This window comes from Austrofundulus limnaeus, unplaced genomic scaffold, assembly GCF_001266775.1.
Source record: "Austrofundulus limnaeus strain Quisiro unplaced genomic scaffold, Austrofundulus_limnaeus-1.0 Scaffold110, whole genome shotgun sequence".
NCBI lineage: Eukaryota > Metazoa > Chordata > Actinopteri > Cyprinodontiformes > Rivulidae > Austrofundulus > Austrofundulus limnaeus.
In genome coordinates, this window is record NW_013952512.1 from 323,206 (window position 1) to 343,297 (window position 20,092).

The 20,092-nt window shown below is 39.2% G+C and overlaps 1 protein-coding gene across 4 annotated transcripts in view; it reads left to right on the forward strand.

The window, feature by feature from the left end:
* Positions 1-20,092, forward strand: part of robo1 (roundabout, axon guidance receptor, homolog 1 (Drosophila)) — a 138,832-nt gene that overhangs the window by 89,009 nt on the left and 29,731 nt on the right. For 3 of the 4 annotated variants that reach the window (XM_014014110.1, XM_014014113.1, XM_014014111.1), the window contains exons 3-14: positions 3,372-3,529; positions 7,381-7,501; positions 8,161-8,299; positions 8,431-8,558; positions 13,013-13,021; positions 13,940-14,064; positions 14,870-15,041; positions 17,222-17,427; positions 18,724-18,805; positions 18,971-19,139; positions 19,238-19,404; positions 19,486-19,607. In XM_014014110.1, coding sequence (XP_013869564.1) covers positions 3,372-3,529; positions 7,381-7,501; positions 8,161-8,299; positions 8,431-8,558; positions 13,013-13,021; positions 13,940-14,064; positions 14,870-15,041; positions 17,222-17,427; positions 18,724-18,805; positions 18,971-19,139; positions 19,238-19,404; positions 19,486-19,607 — 1,598 coding nt within the window. The remainder of the gene's footprint in view (positions 1-3,371; positions 3,530-7,380; positions 7,502-8,160; positions 8,300-8,430; positions 8,559-13,012; positions 13,022-13,939; positions 14,065-14,869; positions 15,042-17,221; positions 17,428-18,723; positions 18,806-18,970; positions 19,140-19,237; positions 19,405-19,485; positions 19,608-20,092) is intronic. The other variant, XM_014014112.1, reaches the window with a different exon arrangement.

Below are 20,092 nucleotides of genomic sequence, written 5' to 3' on the forward strand. Positions count from 1 at the left end.
ACATGCACTATTATAAACATGTGCTCTGACAACGTACAAGAAATACACTAATGAAAGACTTTTTTTCCTCTCATTTGCCTCTTCTTTGTTTTTCTTCTCTGTTATTTATTTTCTGTGGTCTCATCATTCACTTTACTTCCCCATTGGCATTAGCCACCCTGTTTCCAAAAAACCTAAATAAAAAATAGCCAAAGCTAAAGACAGGACCCATGCTGCGCTCTGTGTCTCTGCAGAGCCCAATTCCAATTGCTTTCTGATAAACCTTTAATTCCCCTGTGGGGTTGTTTTGGTATCCTTTCAAGGATTTGTTGGGAACTTGTTTGACTTGGTTTCATTTCCTCAAAACAAAGCTCATCTGGTTTTTCCACTCNTAAGGAAGGGTTTTGGATTTAAGAAATGATGGCAGCAAATTGCTTCAGCTTGCTACTGTAGACCCTGGGAGCAATTTATATTGCAGTACATTGGAGCATGGTGGGATGGAAATTGGCAGTGTCCAACAGATGTTTGAGACTATGACCTAAACCTCTGCTTTGATAAATATGGTTGTCTACAGAGGTTCAGCTGTTTTGTAGTAGCAAATGGTTCTGTTCCGATACAAAGTAATGAGGAAATTCAGTCTCTTTACTGTGATGTTCTACATTAATATATAGAGTGTGTCAAGGGCCTCCATGTCCCATCCCATCATCGGTTTTAAGCAAATTCAGGATGGACAAAGACAACTTTTTGCTAAAACCAGTGATTTTGGCCCATTTCCACACACACACACACACCCCACCCCGTCCTATTCCGAGCCCCAAAGTGGGAACATTAAGAGCATACAGGGCCGTTTGCAGTACGCATACAGGAAGGAGCAACGCTGTGAGGCTTGTTTGAGCCAAGGAGACCAGAAGCGAATGATTCAACCACAGTTCCACATCTGACAAGGAAAAAAAAAGGAATTTGGGGGAGTGTTAGTACCTCATCGAGATCCGGACCCGTCTGTCTGTCTGAGAGACTGTCTGGCTGTCTCCTCCTTCCCCAGTCTGCTTCTATCCCAGAGGAATTTGTTTTCCACTACGCAGATGTTCAGGGCTGTCTGCTGCGCTGCACTCAGCTGTGTTTATAACAAAGAGGTGTTGGTTTGGTGGAGGAGGCAGGGAAGCGAGGTGGGGGAGCCGGGCGGGTGGGTGCCGGTGTGGAGGGGGTCACTGTGCTGTTGATATAAACACTGAAGGATGCCAACTACCACTTGGGCCATCAGCATTTTATCTCTTTTTTTTCAGGCTTTGTCTCTTTATACATCTTTTATTTTTATATTTAACAAAGGGACAAATGCATGTGAATGTCGGCTAAAAAGAATTACAGTGACCCCGGTTGGGGGGCAGACGGAGACCCTGCTGAGAGGAGATGGTGTTTAAATAATGTCACCTTTAAAGTCAAGCAAAAAAATACATTTATTAAACTCTGCATTAGCCTCCAGACTCTGTTTATTTTTTCATTATCATGTTTATAGAAGAGTAAATCTGAATACAAAAAGAAAAAAAAAGCAGAAATGTTTCTTTTCCAATAAGTCAGGGCGAGGGAAAGCATCTCCAGGCTTTAACTCACTTTATTACTGGAAGCTGCTGACTTTTACAATAATCCTATTCTGAAGAGTTTGGCTTCACTGATACAAATAAAGTCAGTGTTTCTGCAGATGAACTCTGTGATTTTAATGGATCGGATGTTTAGTGTTCACACTTGCATTCCTGAATGATTCGATCTGTTGGTAACCGTAGAAAATGAACTCACCACACAGCTGCAGTGTTGAGTGTGACGTGACGCAGGGCATCAAACACCTACAGATGCTTTTCAAACACTGTGGTTAGGTGTGTAAATCTGCAACATTGATCCATATTTGTCTTTTTTTATTTTCTCGGCACCATCAACAATGAGTTTAAAAATTGTTCATCAAATAATCTCCTATTTTTATTCAATTGCTACTCTTGGAAGTGCGGATCCAAACACTTTCTGCAAGAAATACCCGAATAGGTTATTTTTATAAGGTTTCTCATATTGAACTGAAAATTCAAGCATTACAAGAAGCTGCAAGCAGCACTTGGGATAGACTCATTAAGTGCTTAAAGGGTTTACTCAGGAATTTGTAGGCTGTCAGTAGATGAGGGGTCCTTCAGTGATTCTGACTTTGATCTGTGACTGACATGACTTTAAAGCAAATAAAAATCTTACTATCTCCTGTTTGTGATACTAATAAAATATATTCACAGAAGTAATAAATGCAGGTTTAAAAGCTGATATTACTTCATGTTTAACCAGATTTTTTAAGACAGCAGATTCAGCTTTATGTTTTATATGGGTGGGTGACGGAGCCAGGGAAAACTGTAGCAAACTTGTTCTTGTTTTGTTTTGTTAACTGAGGATTATTATTTGAATTTATACTTGAGGAAAAAGGGGGCCAATATTACAAGATTGTGTTCTTCTCTCTGCTTCCCTTCATTTCATTGTGTTTGTATTTTTTATCTTTATTGTGTATAAAATTTTGTTTTTTTAATGAAATGAATAAAAATTTATGAAACAAATGAAACTCTAGATCAAAGGAAACCTGTTACTTTATGGAGGGTGATGTTTCTTTTTATTTCCCTTTTCTTTTTTAAATTATTCATCAGTTTATATCACCAGTAAATCCACTTGTTACAGCTGTATTCAGCTGCATGAGAAGGTGCTTCTCGACTTCCATAAACCAGTATTATTTTAGATAAGGTCTTTTTCCTTTTCTTTCTTTTAAGCTTACAAAGGAAAACAGAATCACTCAGTTTATCATTATGGACATATTCATCATAAGTTTTGCATCAATAAATCCAGTCTTCGATCAAGAAATAGTGGAGATCTTGTCACTTAATGAAAGATCTAAGAGTGCATTATATATAAAAAAATCAATATTCAGAAATCAATGCAAATAAGAATCATTTCTAGTCATTATGACAACTGGATCCATTATAGATTCCAACTATGTTGAGGCTAAACAGGGACATAAATGCAAAAGATCTAAACATGTAATGTCGGGGAGATGGAGAAGTGATGACTGAGAGATGATGAGCTGAATGTAGGTTTCCCTGTTTGGAGGTCTGTATGGTAACAAAAATGAAGGTCATGACTATGAGATATGCTGATGACTACCTGATTGCATTTTATTGCTGGTTTGAGGGAGAATGATTATTACATTTTTATATTATGATTTGTAGAACATGCAGTATGTGTTTAAATTAGTATCAACTATATGTGAACTGTATAAACTGTTTGATTTTTTTTTGCTAAATATTAAAAATATGAAATCTTAAAATTATGTGTTTTTAACTGGGTAATTTCCCTTTTTTTCCCCTTTTTTTTTGCAGTTCTACGAGATGATTTCAGACAAAACCCTGCAGATGTGATCGTGGCAGCGGGAGAGCCTGCAGTCCTGGAGTGTCAGCCTCCTCGTGGACATCCTGAACCCACCATATCATGGAAAAAGGATGGAGTAAATATCGATGACAGAGATGAGCGGATCACTGTAAGTATTCCAGTGGTTTTAACGCTGTTAACATCAATGTCTTTAGATCGCTATAAAAACTATTTTTAACTCTATGAACTGTAGTGACCTGATAATGAAGGCTGAGTCATTAGCACCACTTTAGCCTTTGTCGAAAGGTTTATTTGTTTGAATGAATGCTTGCATAAAGAAATTCCTAAACCCAAATAAAGCATGTTGTTGGCCACAACTTTTAATTACAGAGGTTTCAGTTTGTCCTGCTCCATTCGTCAGCAGCTTTGCATTGATTAGTGGTGTTTTGTTGATGAGCTCAACCTGGAGGAGCATATTTCAGGAAGGAAGGAATGAGTTGACCAGAATCAAAGAGGAGAAAGTTGTACTCAGCGGCAGCAGCTGCACAACCTAAACAACCATCTACATTTGCTTTACAACCAACCTTAATTACAACAACAGCAAAGCCAGCATGGTGATATCAATCAGCTGTTCATGCGTAGAACAGAATAGTCTTTATTTTCAAATATTTAACCAACTTTGTGCCTTAAATTAATAATTAGACTGTGTTTCAGTAGCTGTCATCGGCAGATAACTGTACACAACGTTACAATTAAGGAACAACTTTGGTTGGACACAGAGCCTTGATTAAAGATAAACATCCTAAACAAGTCAGCTATTCTCTGTCTGGTTTTCTAAGCTCAGCTGCAGAAGATTAAGAGTTCATATTTGGCTGCTGAGCAGCGAAACTGAAAGAAATGAGCAAATAAAGCAGTTAGAAGGGAATTTAATTATACTGTATGTGGAAATGTGCACTCTCTTGACTGTGACATCAGAAGAGTTTATATATTTGATCTTTTATGAAGGAAAAAATTCCTATATCATTTTAAAACTTTTTTTATCCTTTCACTATTGCTCATTATCTTTGCGAGACACCTCAAACTATTTCCTTTTTTTCTTTAAAGATAAATCAGGACTGCTTCATCTTATTTCATGCATTATTCACATTTTTTTGCATAATTAATACAATTTCCTTTAAACTCAACACTTATTTTTTGTTGGCTTTTATAAACGTGGTGTCTGACGTGCTTTGAGTAAATGTCGAGCACTCAGATGTACAAACCAAGCTATTCAGAGTCGAGCCTTGTGTGGAACTGGAACAGCTGGCGTTGCTCACTGTAAACTTCCCGTCAAGCACAGAACCCCACAAACAGAGTGTTCCCAAATGACCACTTTAAAAGTCGCGCTAGATGTCATGTATGACCATCTAAAGATATGTGATCAACTGTGATGACAGATGAGGGTCTGGATGGTGTCCCGTGGACTCCCACGTCAACAGAACTTGGACGACCCTTGAACAATTTCCAGACGTTGTTTATGTTCCAGTAAATTTGGTGAGCGAATCTGGGACTTAGGAGAGGAACACAGAAGTTGAAAGGTTGAGTTCAACAGCTGAGCTCATTAAAGGCCTCCTCCTCAGTCAGCCTGTATGGTAATCTGTGGTTCAGTTCATTCCTCCTCCTATGCAACATGCTGAAACGTGCAGTCTCCTTGGTGATTGGTGGGGATTGTATTAAGGTCCCAAACCACCTGCAGTGGGGATTTTCTCTTTGCCCTGAGATGAGACGTTTTGGATTTGCAGGATGCAGCATAAAGAGCGTTCAGTGACATTCAGTACGAAGGGCTATGAAAGAGAGTGTCTTATGTTTTATGTCTGTTTCACTTTGCAGTCTGTAAACTACAGCAGACTGCTTTTTGCAGTGTCAACTATATTCAGGTTTGAAAGATTTGCCACAGAGCAAATAAAAATGAGATTGCTCAGTTACTTTGTAATGCTGCTGTGCTTCTAGTTGTCATTTTCTTTCAGCTTTGTCAAACTGGCCTCTTAGGAACAAAGAGGTAAAGCTTAAACAAGTGGGGGAGCCAGTACTTAAACCTCTACTGTCTTCTCAGAGGACAAGGTTGTCCGTAGCGTCCGTAGCAGCACATAAATGGCTAAAATGAAGCACATTGTCCTCTTTGTTTTGTTCAACATTCGTAGCTAATGATAAGCTTGGAAAATGAACTGTTGTGTGAACACCAGCAAACGTGATGCTGAGTGTGTGTGTGTGTGTGTGTGTGTGTGGGGGGTCGCATTATCAGCAATGTCAAATGACATGAGACAAAAGCCAACACGATAGAGCTTTCTACCTGTAATGCTGGGATAATGGTCAGACGGTTTGGGTTTTCATCAGCCTGCAGGCTGCACTGTGTTATATTGAGAGGAAATGCATGCAGAGGGAACAAAAAAGATATCTGCTGAATTCATTTACTTTAGAACCACTCACAGGATCCCCGTTGTTCTGGCACTTCACATGTGCTAGGAGGAGAGAGAAAGAAACTCCAACTGAGGTAAGAGCATAAAGTGGACAGGATCTTGAGTTGCTCCTCGTGTTTAAGCCCTGTGGAACCAACAGTACCCCCCCCCACCCCCACCCCACCCACAGCCTCCTCTTTCTCTGCTGTATGGACTGCCCTGACCTTGGGCCTTTGTGAGTGTCACAGTGCTTTAGCTGTTAAGCTATTCCTCAAACAAACAGTAACATAATGATACTTCAAACCCTTGCAGCACCACAGGGTGCCCTAAATAAGCCAGCCTTCCAAAGCCTCTTTGAGTGTTTTTTTTTTTTTTCCTTTTGCTTTACCGTGAATATTAAACTGGAGCGTGAAGGTCTGAGGAATGCCTCAGAAGCAGAGGAATGCGTTGTCTAGATTTCTTTAACAATTTTCAACTTATCCTACTTGCCCCGTGGACATGTACATCTCTATGATGTAACTTAACTAAGACATCATAGTCTGCATAGCATCATTCGTGTAACGGGGTTTACCGTGGTAGTCACGGGTAGAGCCGACTTTTGTGATATTGTGTCTCAAGTTCTCTGTTAGCTCTTTTCTAATAAGGATATCGATTACATGCTTGCAGGGGGTGGTTCTGGTCTTGAAGGCTGATGTGTGCATTTAAAACCTTAAGCTCTGCCTAAGCATGGAGATCACTGGTGCACCATACTATTGTTTGTGTCTGCACTGACTGCTATGGTTGTCAGCTGAGAGTGAGGCTGAGGGGCCTGTGCTGGGGCCGGGGTTGCCTTTCTGACTGCCTGAGAACAAAGCACCTCCTCTGGCCTGTAATCAAAGCCATGGGAAATAACAGACATGACATTCACCTGGACAAGCATGCATTTACATACCTGGTGTGTGTGTGTGTGTGTGTGTGTGTGTGTGTGTGTGTGTGTGTGTGTGTGTGTGTGTGTGTGTGNGTGTGTGTGTGTGTGTGTGTGTGTGTGTGTGTGTGTGTGTGTGTGTGTGTGTGTGTTGAGTGTGTGGTGGTCGCAAATGTGGGTTCCCTTGCTCTCACCTGCACATAGCCAACAAAAAATACATAAATGAAACATGTTCTTTAAAGCATTTGCAATGCAAGAATAATAATTTAAAAAAGAAACTGTTCTCTAGCTCTTTGACATGACTGTAAAAGTACTTGCAGTCCTAATGTTCCTTAGGAGTTACCTCTGAAACTTGTTGTGTTTTTTTATTTATTTTTTTATTTTTTTCAGTTTACCATCGAAAGGAATGGGTAACAATGCAAAACAGTGGCATATTTGGCAATCTAATTGTTTTCTGCTGTTGAGAGTTTAAAGTAAACCCCTAATAAGGACTTTTTTTAGTAGAATCTTAATGTGTTTCATATTTCTGAGACATAAAAACTCATGGGCAGAATTCAGAGCTATCTGGAAAAGTTATTTTTTTCTGCTCTCTTTGTCACTAGAGCATTCAATGTGTTTTTTAGATGTAACATATTTTTCTCCTCCATACTTAGTCTCTAACCTGTTTTGTAAATTCCTCAGATACGTGGAGGGAAGCTGATGATCACAAATGCCCGTAAGAGCGATGCTGGAAAGTATGTGTGTGTCGGGACAAATATGGTTGGAGAACGTGAAAGTGAAATAGCCGAACTTACAGTGTTGGGTAAATAATCTATTTTTTTGCTACAGTTTCTTAGACATTGCCTGTTTTATATTGTCTTTTCTATTTGTGTGCCTAAAATAAAATCAAAATCCAGATGTTTAACCTTCCCCCCTCCCAGAGAACAAAATGATATTACATGATGTGAGATGACTGACAGCTTCACACTGAACTAACTTTACGTCAGACTGATTACTAAAGTGTTTTTTTTTCTGTGACCATATGTTTCAGTAATTCATTTTTGACCTAGATACCCTCCTGTAAAAATAATCCCTTCACAAGAGGGACAATTGTTAAAAATCATCAAATCTCATTTAGTCAAGTTAAATAATATTTTTGAAATAAATGAGGAAGAAACAGGTTTATAGCATTTGGGTGGATGTCAAGTACCAGAAATTCGGGTTATTATTTAACTACCCTGGTTAACTACCAGGGCCGATCTTCTATCTGATGTGATGGTTTAAAGCAGCTGTGAGGGACTGTAGCACATGTAATAATCCACTATGTTTAGACATGGTATTTGTAATACAAAATGCAGTTAACATAATGCAATTTGCTTATGAATGTGTCCATTAGTTATTGAAGATTTTTTAATCTCAAAACTACATATTTGATGTTATGCTGGGTTTATTATGTTTGATTTGCTGTTTTCATCTGTGCAGAACGTCCCAGCTTTGTTCGTCGCCCAAGTAGCCAGGTGGTGTTAGTGGACCAAAGTGTGGAGTTTAAGTGTGAGGCCCGGGGTGACCCAGTTCCTACTGTACGCTGGAGGAAAGATGATGGCGACCTGCCCAAAGGAAGGTATGAGTCACTGACCAGCTCCCTTTTATAAAACACTCAAACAGTTCTTTTGCAGTTTTTGTTCGAAAGTGTGTGGCTGATTTTGTGTGTGTGTGTGTCACCATTCAATACCTGGAATTTACTTTAACCAGGTATGAGATTCGTGAGGACCACACCCTGAAGATACGTCGCGTGATCCCGGCTGATGTCGGCTCCTACACCTGTGTGGCCGAGAACATGGTGGGCAAGGCAGAAGCATCGGCCACCCTCACCGTCCACGGTAAGCAAGAGCACTGCTGCTATATGTACATATAGCATAAATGTAATTTTTGCGACCTCGTATTTAGCTAATTTAAGTATTCCCACATGGGACTTTTGTGCTGCTTCATTGAAATATAATTTACCGCTGCTCCAGTGCAGCGGGAGCCATAAGATTTGCTACAGTATGGCCATCATTTAAACTTCTCTCTCAATTAGCTGATTGATTTCTAATAAAAAAGAATGCAAAAATCTATAGCAGTGTAGAGTTGTGCATGTGAGTTCAACACTTATCGACATCATTTGCCTTTTACAAGTGACATTTCTCCACAGGGCTGCCTATCCCTATGTTTCAAGACTTACAGTGCTTTTTGTGAACCTATGGAATATGTGCCTGTCTCTTGTGGCCCTCTCCTCTAGACCTCCTATTAACACAGTTGGAATATAAAGCAGCTGGTCACAGAGTGTGAACATTCAGAAAGAGAGCATTGAAGGAAAATGGGGGGGTGGGATCACCCCCAAACCCTCCTGAGAATCAGAAGAACACAGGGGCCATTTAACGCCAAAGTAATAGGAATGTTTGGAGTCTGGTGAGACAAGTGGGGAGGGGGAAATGAAGAAGCTTAGAGAATAAAGGATGAGGACTGGGTAGAAGGGCAGGGTATATTTTGGTGTTAGTGAGGTGGTTCACCATAGATGCAAGATTGAGATTTGGGGCTGAGGGTGATGGTGGTGATGGGTAATGAGAGGAAAAGCAATTTCTGTGGTCAGTAATAATGTCACCATCGACAATGTGCACAACAAAAATGTAAAGAATAAGGCAGCAGTTTTCTCTGCAAACCCCCAACAAGCAAACACAGTTATTTTGTTTTTACATTTGCCTTAAATCCCATTTTTCTCTGTAGGGCAGCAATCATTAGATTGGTTTGTGGTGCAAAATTAGGTGCACCTGCCAATACGCCCATCAATATATCTACCTCTCTTATTGCTTTTTCTCCCATTCTTTCTCTTTCCCTAATGAAAGGTTAGTCAATGAAAGGGAACAGCATTGATGCATGGCTCAATAAGTTGTTCTCCTGACTTAGAATCATATTTGAAATGCTGAAACCTCCCCTGTTCTCAGTAGATATTAAATGTCCTAACCTCAGGCCAGTTCCCTTCTGCTCGCATGACGGCAGAGAAGGCACTCTTTTCATACATCATCCCTTTTCAACCCCACAACTTGTCAAAGTTAGAAAGTAAGAAACCTTGAACTGACTTTACTTCTGGGGGGAAAAAAAAGGAAAAAAAATCTCTGTCAGTGTTGAAGAAAATGCAGACTGAATGTAACATTTAAATAATTGCATAATCACACAGCAAAAATCACTGCATTTACATCAGATGCAAAAAAATCAATGAGCTTTCAAAATTCCTAGAACTGTTTTCATCTGATTTCTTCTTTTTTTCTGGCTCAGGATGCACAGAAGCCAGCGTAGTTGTGGCTACTGAGTAGTCCAGCTAATTAAAGACAACCGAGCCACAATCCCACGCTCGGAAATGACATGCTTCTAATTACAGATGCATGCACAGAAATGGTAAAAAAAAAAGAAGCTAGGTAATTGCAAGTCTAAAGAAAAAAAATTGAAGAAGCGATGTGTTTTAGTGAAGAAAACTGGGTTGGGGGGTGTGGTGGCACGATTTACCAAGAATGCAGAAACACGTTGGAATAAATAATAATATTGTGAGAGGGGGTCAGCGTAGGTTTAGTCTGTGGGACTATGTGGGCATTGTCCAAACCATATGTTGGCATTACTTATCTGCATTTGAATAACTTAGTTGCCATAAAAAAATGTAGTAGAGAATTATCTGCCATAGGAAATCTACATTAGGACTTTTTTTAAATCCATTGTGATATTTAAGGGAAGATTAAACCAATTAAAAGGGATGCAATAAACACGGTTTATTATGTGGAGATGTAATTATTCTCAGCGGATTCTTAATCATTGAAGTAGATTTTGTTGAAGTTGGATTAGAAACAGCAAGACACACAATATTGGAAACATCAGCCTTTAGAGCAAATCCCTGGACAGCTGGAATTTTCTCTCCCTCCTGCGGTCAGATTGTCAGTGAACAATGGCAGCAGTGTCGAAGTGGCGCCTTGGGCTGTTTTTTCTTCCCACTGGGTTCTGCTCCCATATAACCTAATCAGTGAATTATTGTTTTACACGTGTGTTTATCAGTCGACTACACCTCCTCTGGACTTATAAATATGTCAAGAAAAATATCCAAGTGATTGAACGAGCAAACACATAATTGACCAAGTCACCTGCCGTATTTATGGTTTCATTGAGTCGTTAATCTGAGCCACACCAGATTGTGGCGTAGACAACAATGGGTAAACACAAGTCTGCAAGATCGAAGTTTAGCCAAAGTTTATTTGTGCCCGGTGAGATTAGATATTTACATTGCATTTTCTAAATTAAGCTTTATCAGTGGAAGCCATATTAATACAAATGCGTTGTTTCAGACTTCATTGAACAGAAGTCAATAAATCAGTGCGTTGTTTTTTTTCTCACTTGGTTAAGTTTGCTGTTAGCACTGATTTATGGAAAGAAAAAGTCATGAAAAGATTAATAGTCCCCTGAGCGGTGTTGCTAATAACCCATGAAAAGGGTCTGGAAGGAGACTTGAAGCTGGTGCCAAAAGAGAGTGAATGAGAGGAACTTCCTTGTCAGAAGTCAGTGTGCTGTTTCAGTGTTGATAAATGCTAAAATCTGTTTGGGAGCTTGCTTATATGACTTTTTTTTTTTTGGTTTGTTTGTTTTTTATATATGATAAGTGAGCCATAATAGTGCCTTAACAAATAACTTCAGCATTTATGCAAAAATGTTTGGAACACGCCCACACAGACTGGGCATGTGAACCAATCAGGAACTGACCCATCAGCCTGAGCAACAGCTGCCTCTGAACTTCTTTGTTTTCATATGATTGTCAGTTTATTTCTAAGAAAAAAACTTTAGACATGTAAGATTTTTTAATTTTTAGGTTCATAATGTCCTAAACAAATGAGGATGTATATTAACATCATACATGTCGACCCCTTTGGATGTTTAGCTGTATAATGAACCTCAAAAAACTGTCAGCTGCAGCAAAATCAGAAGGAACGTCTTTCTAGCACCAGAGTGGGTTGGAAATGGATATTTGATGTTATTAATTGTTTTATTTTTTACCGTTATACAGGCTCTGACATGTTAAAAAAATTTCAGACTGAGTTTTTGAAAAAAATTAGTAAAACATGAAAAAATCCGAGATTGTTCCATACGTCCATGTACATGCAGAATGACGGAAAATCCGTGTAAATTACAAACAATCTGTACAAATTGTATGTTACATGATACCAAATTTGGTGTCGGATCGTATTGATACTGGTGTAATGTTCATGTCTATTTCCAGTACGTCATTCAAATCTCCATTAAGACTGCTTCCTTGGTGTTTCATATAAAACCCGCCTCCTGACATGCTCCAATCATCCTTACGTTTTTTCCCTTTTCCTCCCTTTTTTTAATTACTCAGATCAAACCATTGATAGACTCCCCTTTTACACTTTAAGCTGGCAGAAAGCTCAAAACAAAGTAGCCAGGTCAGATTTAAAGCTCACCTCTTTCTCCAGTTTCGCAGCTGTGATCAGAGCATCATGACAGAGTTAAGGTTACCTAATTAAAGGCTTAGACACATCTGAATGAATGCGTGGAAGCGGCGTGGAGAGGTTGTGTATTTGCGGGTGTCTCACGAGTGTGGCATATCTGAAGCCTCTCACACACGGGTAGTCATGAGCGTCTCCTTCTGAGAGTGTTTGATGTACATCTTATCTGCATTTTAAAGGCCAGCAATAGACAGGGGGTGGATGACGGGGGGGTGGGGGGTTCACTCATTATTCTGACTGACAGCGTTTATGTTTCCTTGGGAGCTGTTGAAGCAGACAGATTAGATAAGGTGAGTGATTGGCCGGGGGAGATTTATGACCAGAGAGTGACAGTTAACATTCACCTTGAGTTTTATGGGCCAGTCTTAAATATGCAAAGGTATGTTTCAGGAATTGTGACCCAGCTGCTGCTTAAGGTGTTCGAAGCCTCATCGATATTGTCAGGGTGTTCATCTTTGGACATCTTGATATCCAAAATGTTTTTTGTCTTCATTAATTCATCTTTATTTCTGTCTCTGAACAAGTCTATGAAAATATCAGTGTTTTTGTGTGTATGCATTTTAATGAACTTTTAATTTTTAATGCTTATTATTTTTACAGCACATACCATGTAGTCCCAAGAGTTAGAGTCATGGATGAAATGTTTAATTTTTGCAGGACGGCGATATTATTTGTATTTGTATCCATTACCATCATGCATTTATTTATTTTTTTCTTAAACTCTCCTCTTGTTGTCATGCTGTTTATTATTTATTTATCCTTGTATTTCTGTTGTGTTTTTGTTTCCTTTTTAGTTGTGTCTGGTAAGTTGACATGTCACCTGTCACCTATTCACCGCCCTGACAGAGACAGGAAGGTGTCACAAACCCCCCACTCCATCCTTCACCCATCACCTCTTCACCCTTCAGTCAGCACTCATGTCGCTGTTGTCAAGGACAACAGTGACAAAAGGACATTAGTGGGTAAAAAAAAAAGATGTATGCTCATCTTGTTCCTCTAAGGTAAAGCTGCATCATTTCATTCTGTTATTTTCACACATTTTATGCATCCCCCCACCCAAAAAAAGGCATCGTATTTGTAGACAAATTGTGTCTGTATTTCAGGTGACAGTTTTAAGATTGCCTTTTCTGTGTAACAAACGGCTTCTATTTAAAGAAGGTGCAATTTGTTTAAAACTTTTAACATTTATTTCAAATTAAAGGTGTAACCCACCTTTTTCTTGACCTCTATGGTGAGCTTGTGTTTCCTTACATAGAATATTCTTAGATAAGTGCATGGTTGTCATTGGACCATATCACTTTTTTTATTTAATAAAATAAACATCATTAAGATGCATGAATACTAAATTCTGTTTGAGGCTTGCACTATTGGAGGTTGTCAGTATGGACAGATGGCTCAGATTTAGTCTCCATTTCCATGTAAATTTTAATGTTCCCTGCTTTTACCAATGCAAATGAGTAGCATAACAGCAACCAGTTCTTTAAATTTTATTACATGCTTGTTATGCTTCCATTTTAATTTTGAACACTCTGCTTTTTAACCAGATGTAGTCACCATGCATAAATGTGAAAGAGCCATATTTCTTAAAAACGGTTCAATACAAAAAAAATATTGTCTTTAATTTAAATAATGCTGGAAATTTGGCTACTGTATTGTTGTCATTTCTATTGTAGTGTATTGTGTATTCAGAGGCTAACCATTTTTTTATGGCTGCCCTACAGTGCCGCCAACATTTGTGGTGAGACCGAGGAACCAGGTGGTTGGAGTTGGCAGAACCGTCACTTTCCAGTGCGAGGCCACTGGAAACCCACAGCCAGCCATTTTCTGGCAGCGGGAAGGCAGTCAGGTAAATTGAATAAAAAAAACATGATTTAGTTAGATTTTAAATTTAATTTCAAACTTTGAAAATAAAAAATCTATTTGTAGACATAAAATGACAGCCCAATTCAGTTCAACCTGAGCCTGCTTTAAACAAGAAAGTATCAGAGTAAATGTTTGTAAATAAAGATTTACAAGGGAAAGAAAAGTTTTTTTGACCCTAAATTTACATTGTGCAGGGTCCCCACAGGTCCTTGAAATCCTTGAAAGTTTGTGAATTTGAAAAAAATGATTTCAAGGCCCTGGAAAGTTTGTAAAAACAGCCAAAAATTACACTTGTCCTTGAAAGTCCTTGAATTTTTTGGGGGTATTGAAGTTCTCTATTCACACGACTGATTTTTCTATCTGTAAAAAATAATAATAATAATAATTATAAAATTAAAAAGAACCAAGACCTACATTTGTTGCAGCGGATAACTCAGGATTACAGTATTGTGGACTTGAATGTAGGGTATACATTTAATCCACTTTATTTCATTGATTCTGACTCAGCAACTTCTATGTTGTTCAGTTTTTCATTGACTTTACATGATATTAAACCTGTTTATTGGTAACATTCTGGGGTAGCAGTAGGTAATTGCCGTCGCGCGTGACTCTTGAATTTGAGGAAATTGGTACTGGAAAGTCCTTGAAAGGTCCTCAAATTTGATGTTGACCAAGGTGTGGGAACCCTGATTGTCATTTCATTGGCACACTTATTCCATTACAGAAATTTTTTTTAACTATTTGTTTTTTATTTTGTGTGTGTGTTTTTCTGTTGTCCTACTTGACAGAACCTGCTGTTCTCCTATCAGCCTCCTCAACCCTCCAGCCGGTTCTCCGTATCTCAGACCGGAGACCTGACCATCACTGACGCTGAACGCTCAGACGTGGGATACTACAGCTGCCAGGCCCTGAACATTGCTGGCAGTGTGATCACCAAGGCTCTGCTAGAGGTTACTGATGGTATGCAACTTTTACTTTAAAGATAGTTGTTTTTTTTGCCTGCAGCAAAGCTTATAAGAGAATTAGGAACACTAAAAAAAAGTTGAATAGAGAGATATTGGAATTTTAGATAATCTGAAGTTTGTGAGTATCTGTAATTCTGTGGTTGAGCTCTAAAGCATATTAATATCCGTATTGAGGTTTGTGAGGTTTGGTCTGGCCTGTTCGAAGTGTTCCTGTCAGGGGTAGAGACTCTCTGGTGCCTGTGCACCCAGACCGTGGCTCACTATTAGGCTTCTCTGGCTTCGCGCTGCCTAACATCTCCTTTGGTATTCCATGCTTGGCTAGCTGCAGTCTACCGTTGGAAGACTGTGGGTATGTGGTGAGGTCTGGACTGGGTCCTTTAATTATCCTGCTAGCCAATCCCTGCAGCCCGTGGACAAACTGCGCCTCACTCCTGACATTTCCACAGTTATCTGGGCATCTATTACTTTGTCTTTGACACACCTAGATTAATCTCTTCATTTACCAAATGTCCTTCCTTATTTAAGGCCTGCAGTGGTATGCTCCATCTCTCCTTGCTCTTCTCTCATTCAGCTATGCTCTCTGGATAATAATAACAGTTATTAAAGTGAGCAGGCTACTCTGAGGCCACCACTTCTCTGCAGGCAGATTTGGTAATAACAGGTCATGTTGACAGTGTTTTAGTAATTGCACCATCCCTTACAAAAAAAAAAAAGGCAGAGACATAGCAGCTTGCAGATTAAATTCCAGCAGCATTCTGAAAATCGATGCCTACATACATGCATCAATACGTGTTGCCTTACATTGTGTTTAACATTAATTTAGGTTCTCCTCACTGAATGCAAATCGCTGGCAAATCACCAGAGCTGACAGCAATGGTCATCAATAGTGCAATGAATAATAATAATAACAATCAGAGGGAGGTAGAAGACCTATTGTAGGAAGATAATAAATTACACACAGCAGAGATAAAGTACAATGAAAAAAAAGAACCTCATCAGTTCATGTAATTAAAGTTCCTCTCACATGAAGTCGTTTTGTGCTTCCCGCTGCACTTGTTTTTCTTTGTGTTACAACCTTTTTGTCAAAACACAAAATTTCCTTTCATGACTCTGCTTGTCTTTGTGTTTTTTAATTGAAGACCCATGGATAGCACAGGCTGCGAGGCAGCAAGGAGTTTCAGCATCTCTGTGTTAATGACATTGTCTCTTCTGGTTACATGTTTTTTAAAGCCCTTTTCCTCCCTTGTTTGTTGTTTTATGGCTGGGGGATGGGTTTATGAATAGCATGCTGCTAACATTTTAATGCACGCCCCTAGGTCTCAGGTGGATCTGTTGTGAATGAACCGAAGCAGTTTCATTTTGAACACTCTTGGTGTTTTGGGGCTAAAATCGACCCCTGCTGCTGAATGATTAGACAATTATCTCGTTCTTCAAAACAGGAACAAATTTCTTATCTGCTATCCCTTCATTTATTCTTACATGCTGTTTTTCCAGGTTTCACTGTTCTATCTCTTTTAACTTTCTTTTCTTTCATTGGTACATAATTGACATAATTTTAGTTTATTTAGCTACACAAATGGACTACAGTATTTCGCAGATACCGTTTAGCGCCGCCCACCGGATGCAGCGCGCAATGGTTTGTGGGATTGTTTGGGGCAAACAAAAGAAAAGTAAATGATGGGACAGGCTATAAAAGATTTAAAGTTTGGATTGTTGCACTTTTTAGAATGTTTAATTTGGTTCTTGAGGTACCAACTTCTAATCAGAAAAAGGACAAACTCGTGCAGAACTTTAACCTGCTCAAATGTTGGAATTATTGCCTAAAATAGCAACCTGGAAATGCAAAATAGAGGCAAGGTCATACTGCTGGGCAATATTTTCACTCATAATATAATGTAGTAATTACTATATATTATATTTATATAGTATGGCACTATATTAAATATATTACCAGAGAAAATCCCAGTATATAGTGATCATATTGACAGCATTATGACCAGTTTGGCTGGGTGATAAAAATTTAATCTTAATATAATCTTGAGGCAGGCAGACCAGATGCCTCCAAAATGGACCATGATGCTTTGCGCTAGGCAAAGATGGCGGTATCTGCGAAATAGTCCATTGGCAGCTTCTACGTGTCCTTATAACTGCCCGTTCTTTTTCCTTCTCGCACAGTGGTGTCAGACCGCCCGCCTCCGGTTATACGACAGGGTCCGACCAATCAAACAGTCGCTGTGGATGGTACTGTGGTCCTGAACTGTGTGACATCTGGAAGCCCCACCCCCACCATCTTGTGGCGGAAGGACGGTGTGTTAGTGTCCACGCATGACTCCAGGGTCAAACAGCTGGACACAGGTGCACTGCAGATAAGATATGCCAAGGTAAGACACCTGGCTCTGTTCTCAAATATTGCCGTTTCCAATTAAGACTTTATATTAACCCCGCGTTTAATGTCTAACTCCATTCCAGTAGACTTCAAAGTTGTCTGTACTACATCCATAATGAGCTTGGCAAACCCCTGCTGCTTTGTAAATAAAGCGTGTGTTTCTGCCAGCAGCCAGCACTCAGTGGGCTGTCAGTCAGTTGTCGCTGGTTTGAAATGGAGTCTGTGAAGTTGAACACTCTGTAGTTCCTGTCAGTCAGTAAGCACAGTGGTTTTATTTTATTTGTGTGTGTGTGTGTGTCATTCGGTCTGCGGCCATATGTGCAGCCATGATGGTAGACCGTGTGATGCCGAACACCCTTAGTCAAAGACAAGTAGGGGGGTGCTGACATGTATTGCAGATTGAAGCTAAGGGGTCAGAGTTCACGTCATTTTGTGGTCTTCTGATGAATGCTGGTGTGTCTTGTGGTGAAATAATTTTTTATAATTTATATAATATAATTTAATTTAATAATTTTATATATATAATAATTTTTTTTTGTAATATGGTTTAGTCTGTGTTATTGTTTTCATTTTGAATAGATTTCTATCCTGGCAAACCAAAAAATACACACCTTAGGGACTTGGCAGGCTTGTGTTTCATTATTCATACATTTTATCACTTTGATTTTTTGTGTTTATTTTACACAGCACAACAGCCCTTGTATTAAAATATTTGTCTTCCAAAGAGACTTTTTCCTTCAGTTAGCAGAACTGGCGGTTGCTTTAAATATGCATAATTGTGAAAACTATGTTAGTGTTTGTCTGACTAGAAGCAAGATGAATACTAGATGAAAACAGAGCAGTGGAAGGAAAATGAAAACCCACCCATAAACCCTTGCTTTTTAAATACATTTGAATTCAACTGTGAATGACCAAAGTACAGCCATATCCATTTTTACCACATTTTTTTTGCATTGAATATTTTTTTCTTTTTTTTTTCCAAATCAAAACAAATAGAAGAGAAAGAAAATATCTTTAATTAGTTTATGATGTTGTGACTAACTTGTTCATTTTATTAGATACGGTCTGCCATTTGGCCCTTCCAGCTGCTTTCCCCTGGATTTGCCACAACAGAGATGGTACAGAGATTACAAGACAGTGACAGCTGCCGGCGACAGACTCCATTCAGATTTCAATAGGCACAGCAGTGGTTGGGGGGAAAGAGATTTAGAAGCTACTGGAGGGAAACAGTTGGGCACATTTAAATAATTTCCATTTAATCAAATTTCTTTCCAACCTCCTCCTCCCTCAGCTTGGTGATACCGGCACCTACACCTGCATCGCCTCTACTCCCAGTGGAGAGGCTTCATGGAAAGCCTTTTTAGAAGTCCAAGGTAAAACTGATTAGGTCCAACAATACGATTTTTGTTTCATTAATAACAGTTTTCTTTTATTTGCATGAAGATTTTGATTATATTTATTTGCCCGCAAAAGTCTGTTAACTTGGAAGATATGGATGTTTGTTACATGTTTTTGCATGCTTTCGTTTCCGCACATAGAATTTGGAGCCCCAGTCCAACCTAACAGACCCACCGACCCAAACCTGATCCCCAGTGCTCCTTTGAAACCCGAGGTTACAGATGTGACCCGCACCTCCATCACATTATCTTGGAAACCCAACCTTAACTCTGGAGCCACTCCCACCTCGTACATCATAGAGGCCTTCAGGTAAAGCTTTTCAGCTTCACTATGAATAAAGCAATTATTGCATGGATTTATTTAAGCCTTATTTCAATTCCTTTTTTTATTTTTTGTTGTGTGTTCAGTCATGCATCGGGGAGCAGCTGGCAGACCTTGGCAGAACATGTAAAAACGGAGTCATCTGTACTGAAAGGCCTCAAACCCAGTGCAGTCTACCTCTTCTTAGTGCGTGCAGCCAATGCCTATGGACTTAGTGATCCCAGTCCCGTCTCTGATGCTGTGAAAACACAAGGTGAGAACTGCCTTTTACACGTATATTTATTTTTCAGTAGAAGCTTTTCCCCTTGTTTCATCTTTGTGACTTTTTATACAGACATCCCTCCCACCAGTCAAGGTGTGGACCACCGGCAGGTCCAAAGAGAACTGGGAGAAGTGGTCATTCATCTGCATAACCCTACTATTCTTTCATCATCATCTGTCAGAGTGCAGTGGACAGTGAGTAGGAGTTTTTTTCCTGGAATGTTTCATTGTCAGGTAGTAATTAGCTGTATGGATGGTTTTAGGATTAGGTCACAACAGCACTAAAGTTAAATGCTTATTGTTAAAGGGATCCATGATTAGTTGTAACATTAGACTATTTGATAAACATATATTTTAACTGAAAAACAAAGGCTGTAAAAATACTGTAGACTGTTTAGTTTTTGTAATTTTTTAAACTGAAAGTTTAAAAATATATTACACGGTTGGGGCCATTTTATTTACACGCAAAGCATTCTGGGTAAATGATGACGTGGATAGGTCCTTGGTGCAAGGCTGCTAGCGAGCTATATCCACCCTGAAGGTTAATCTTGGACAATATCTGATGATTGGCTCATTTAAATGAAAGAGGAGAAATGACAGAGAGGAGAAGGTAGAAATGATTCAGCCTGTAACTGAAAATGTGGATGGAGGACAACAGAGCTGCTTCATGGAAGCAGAAC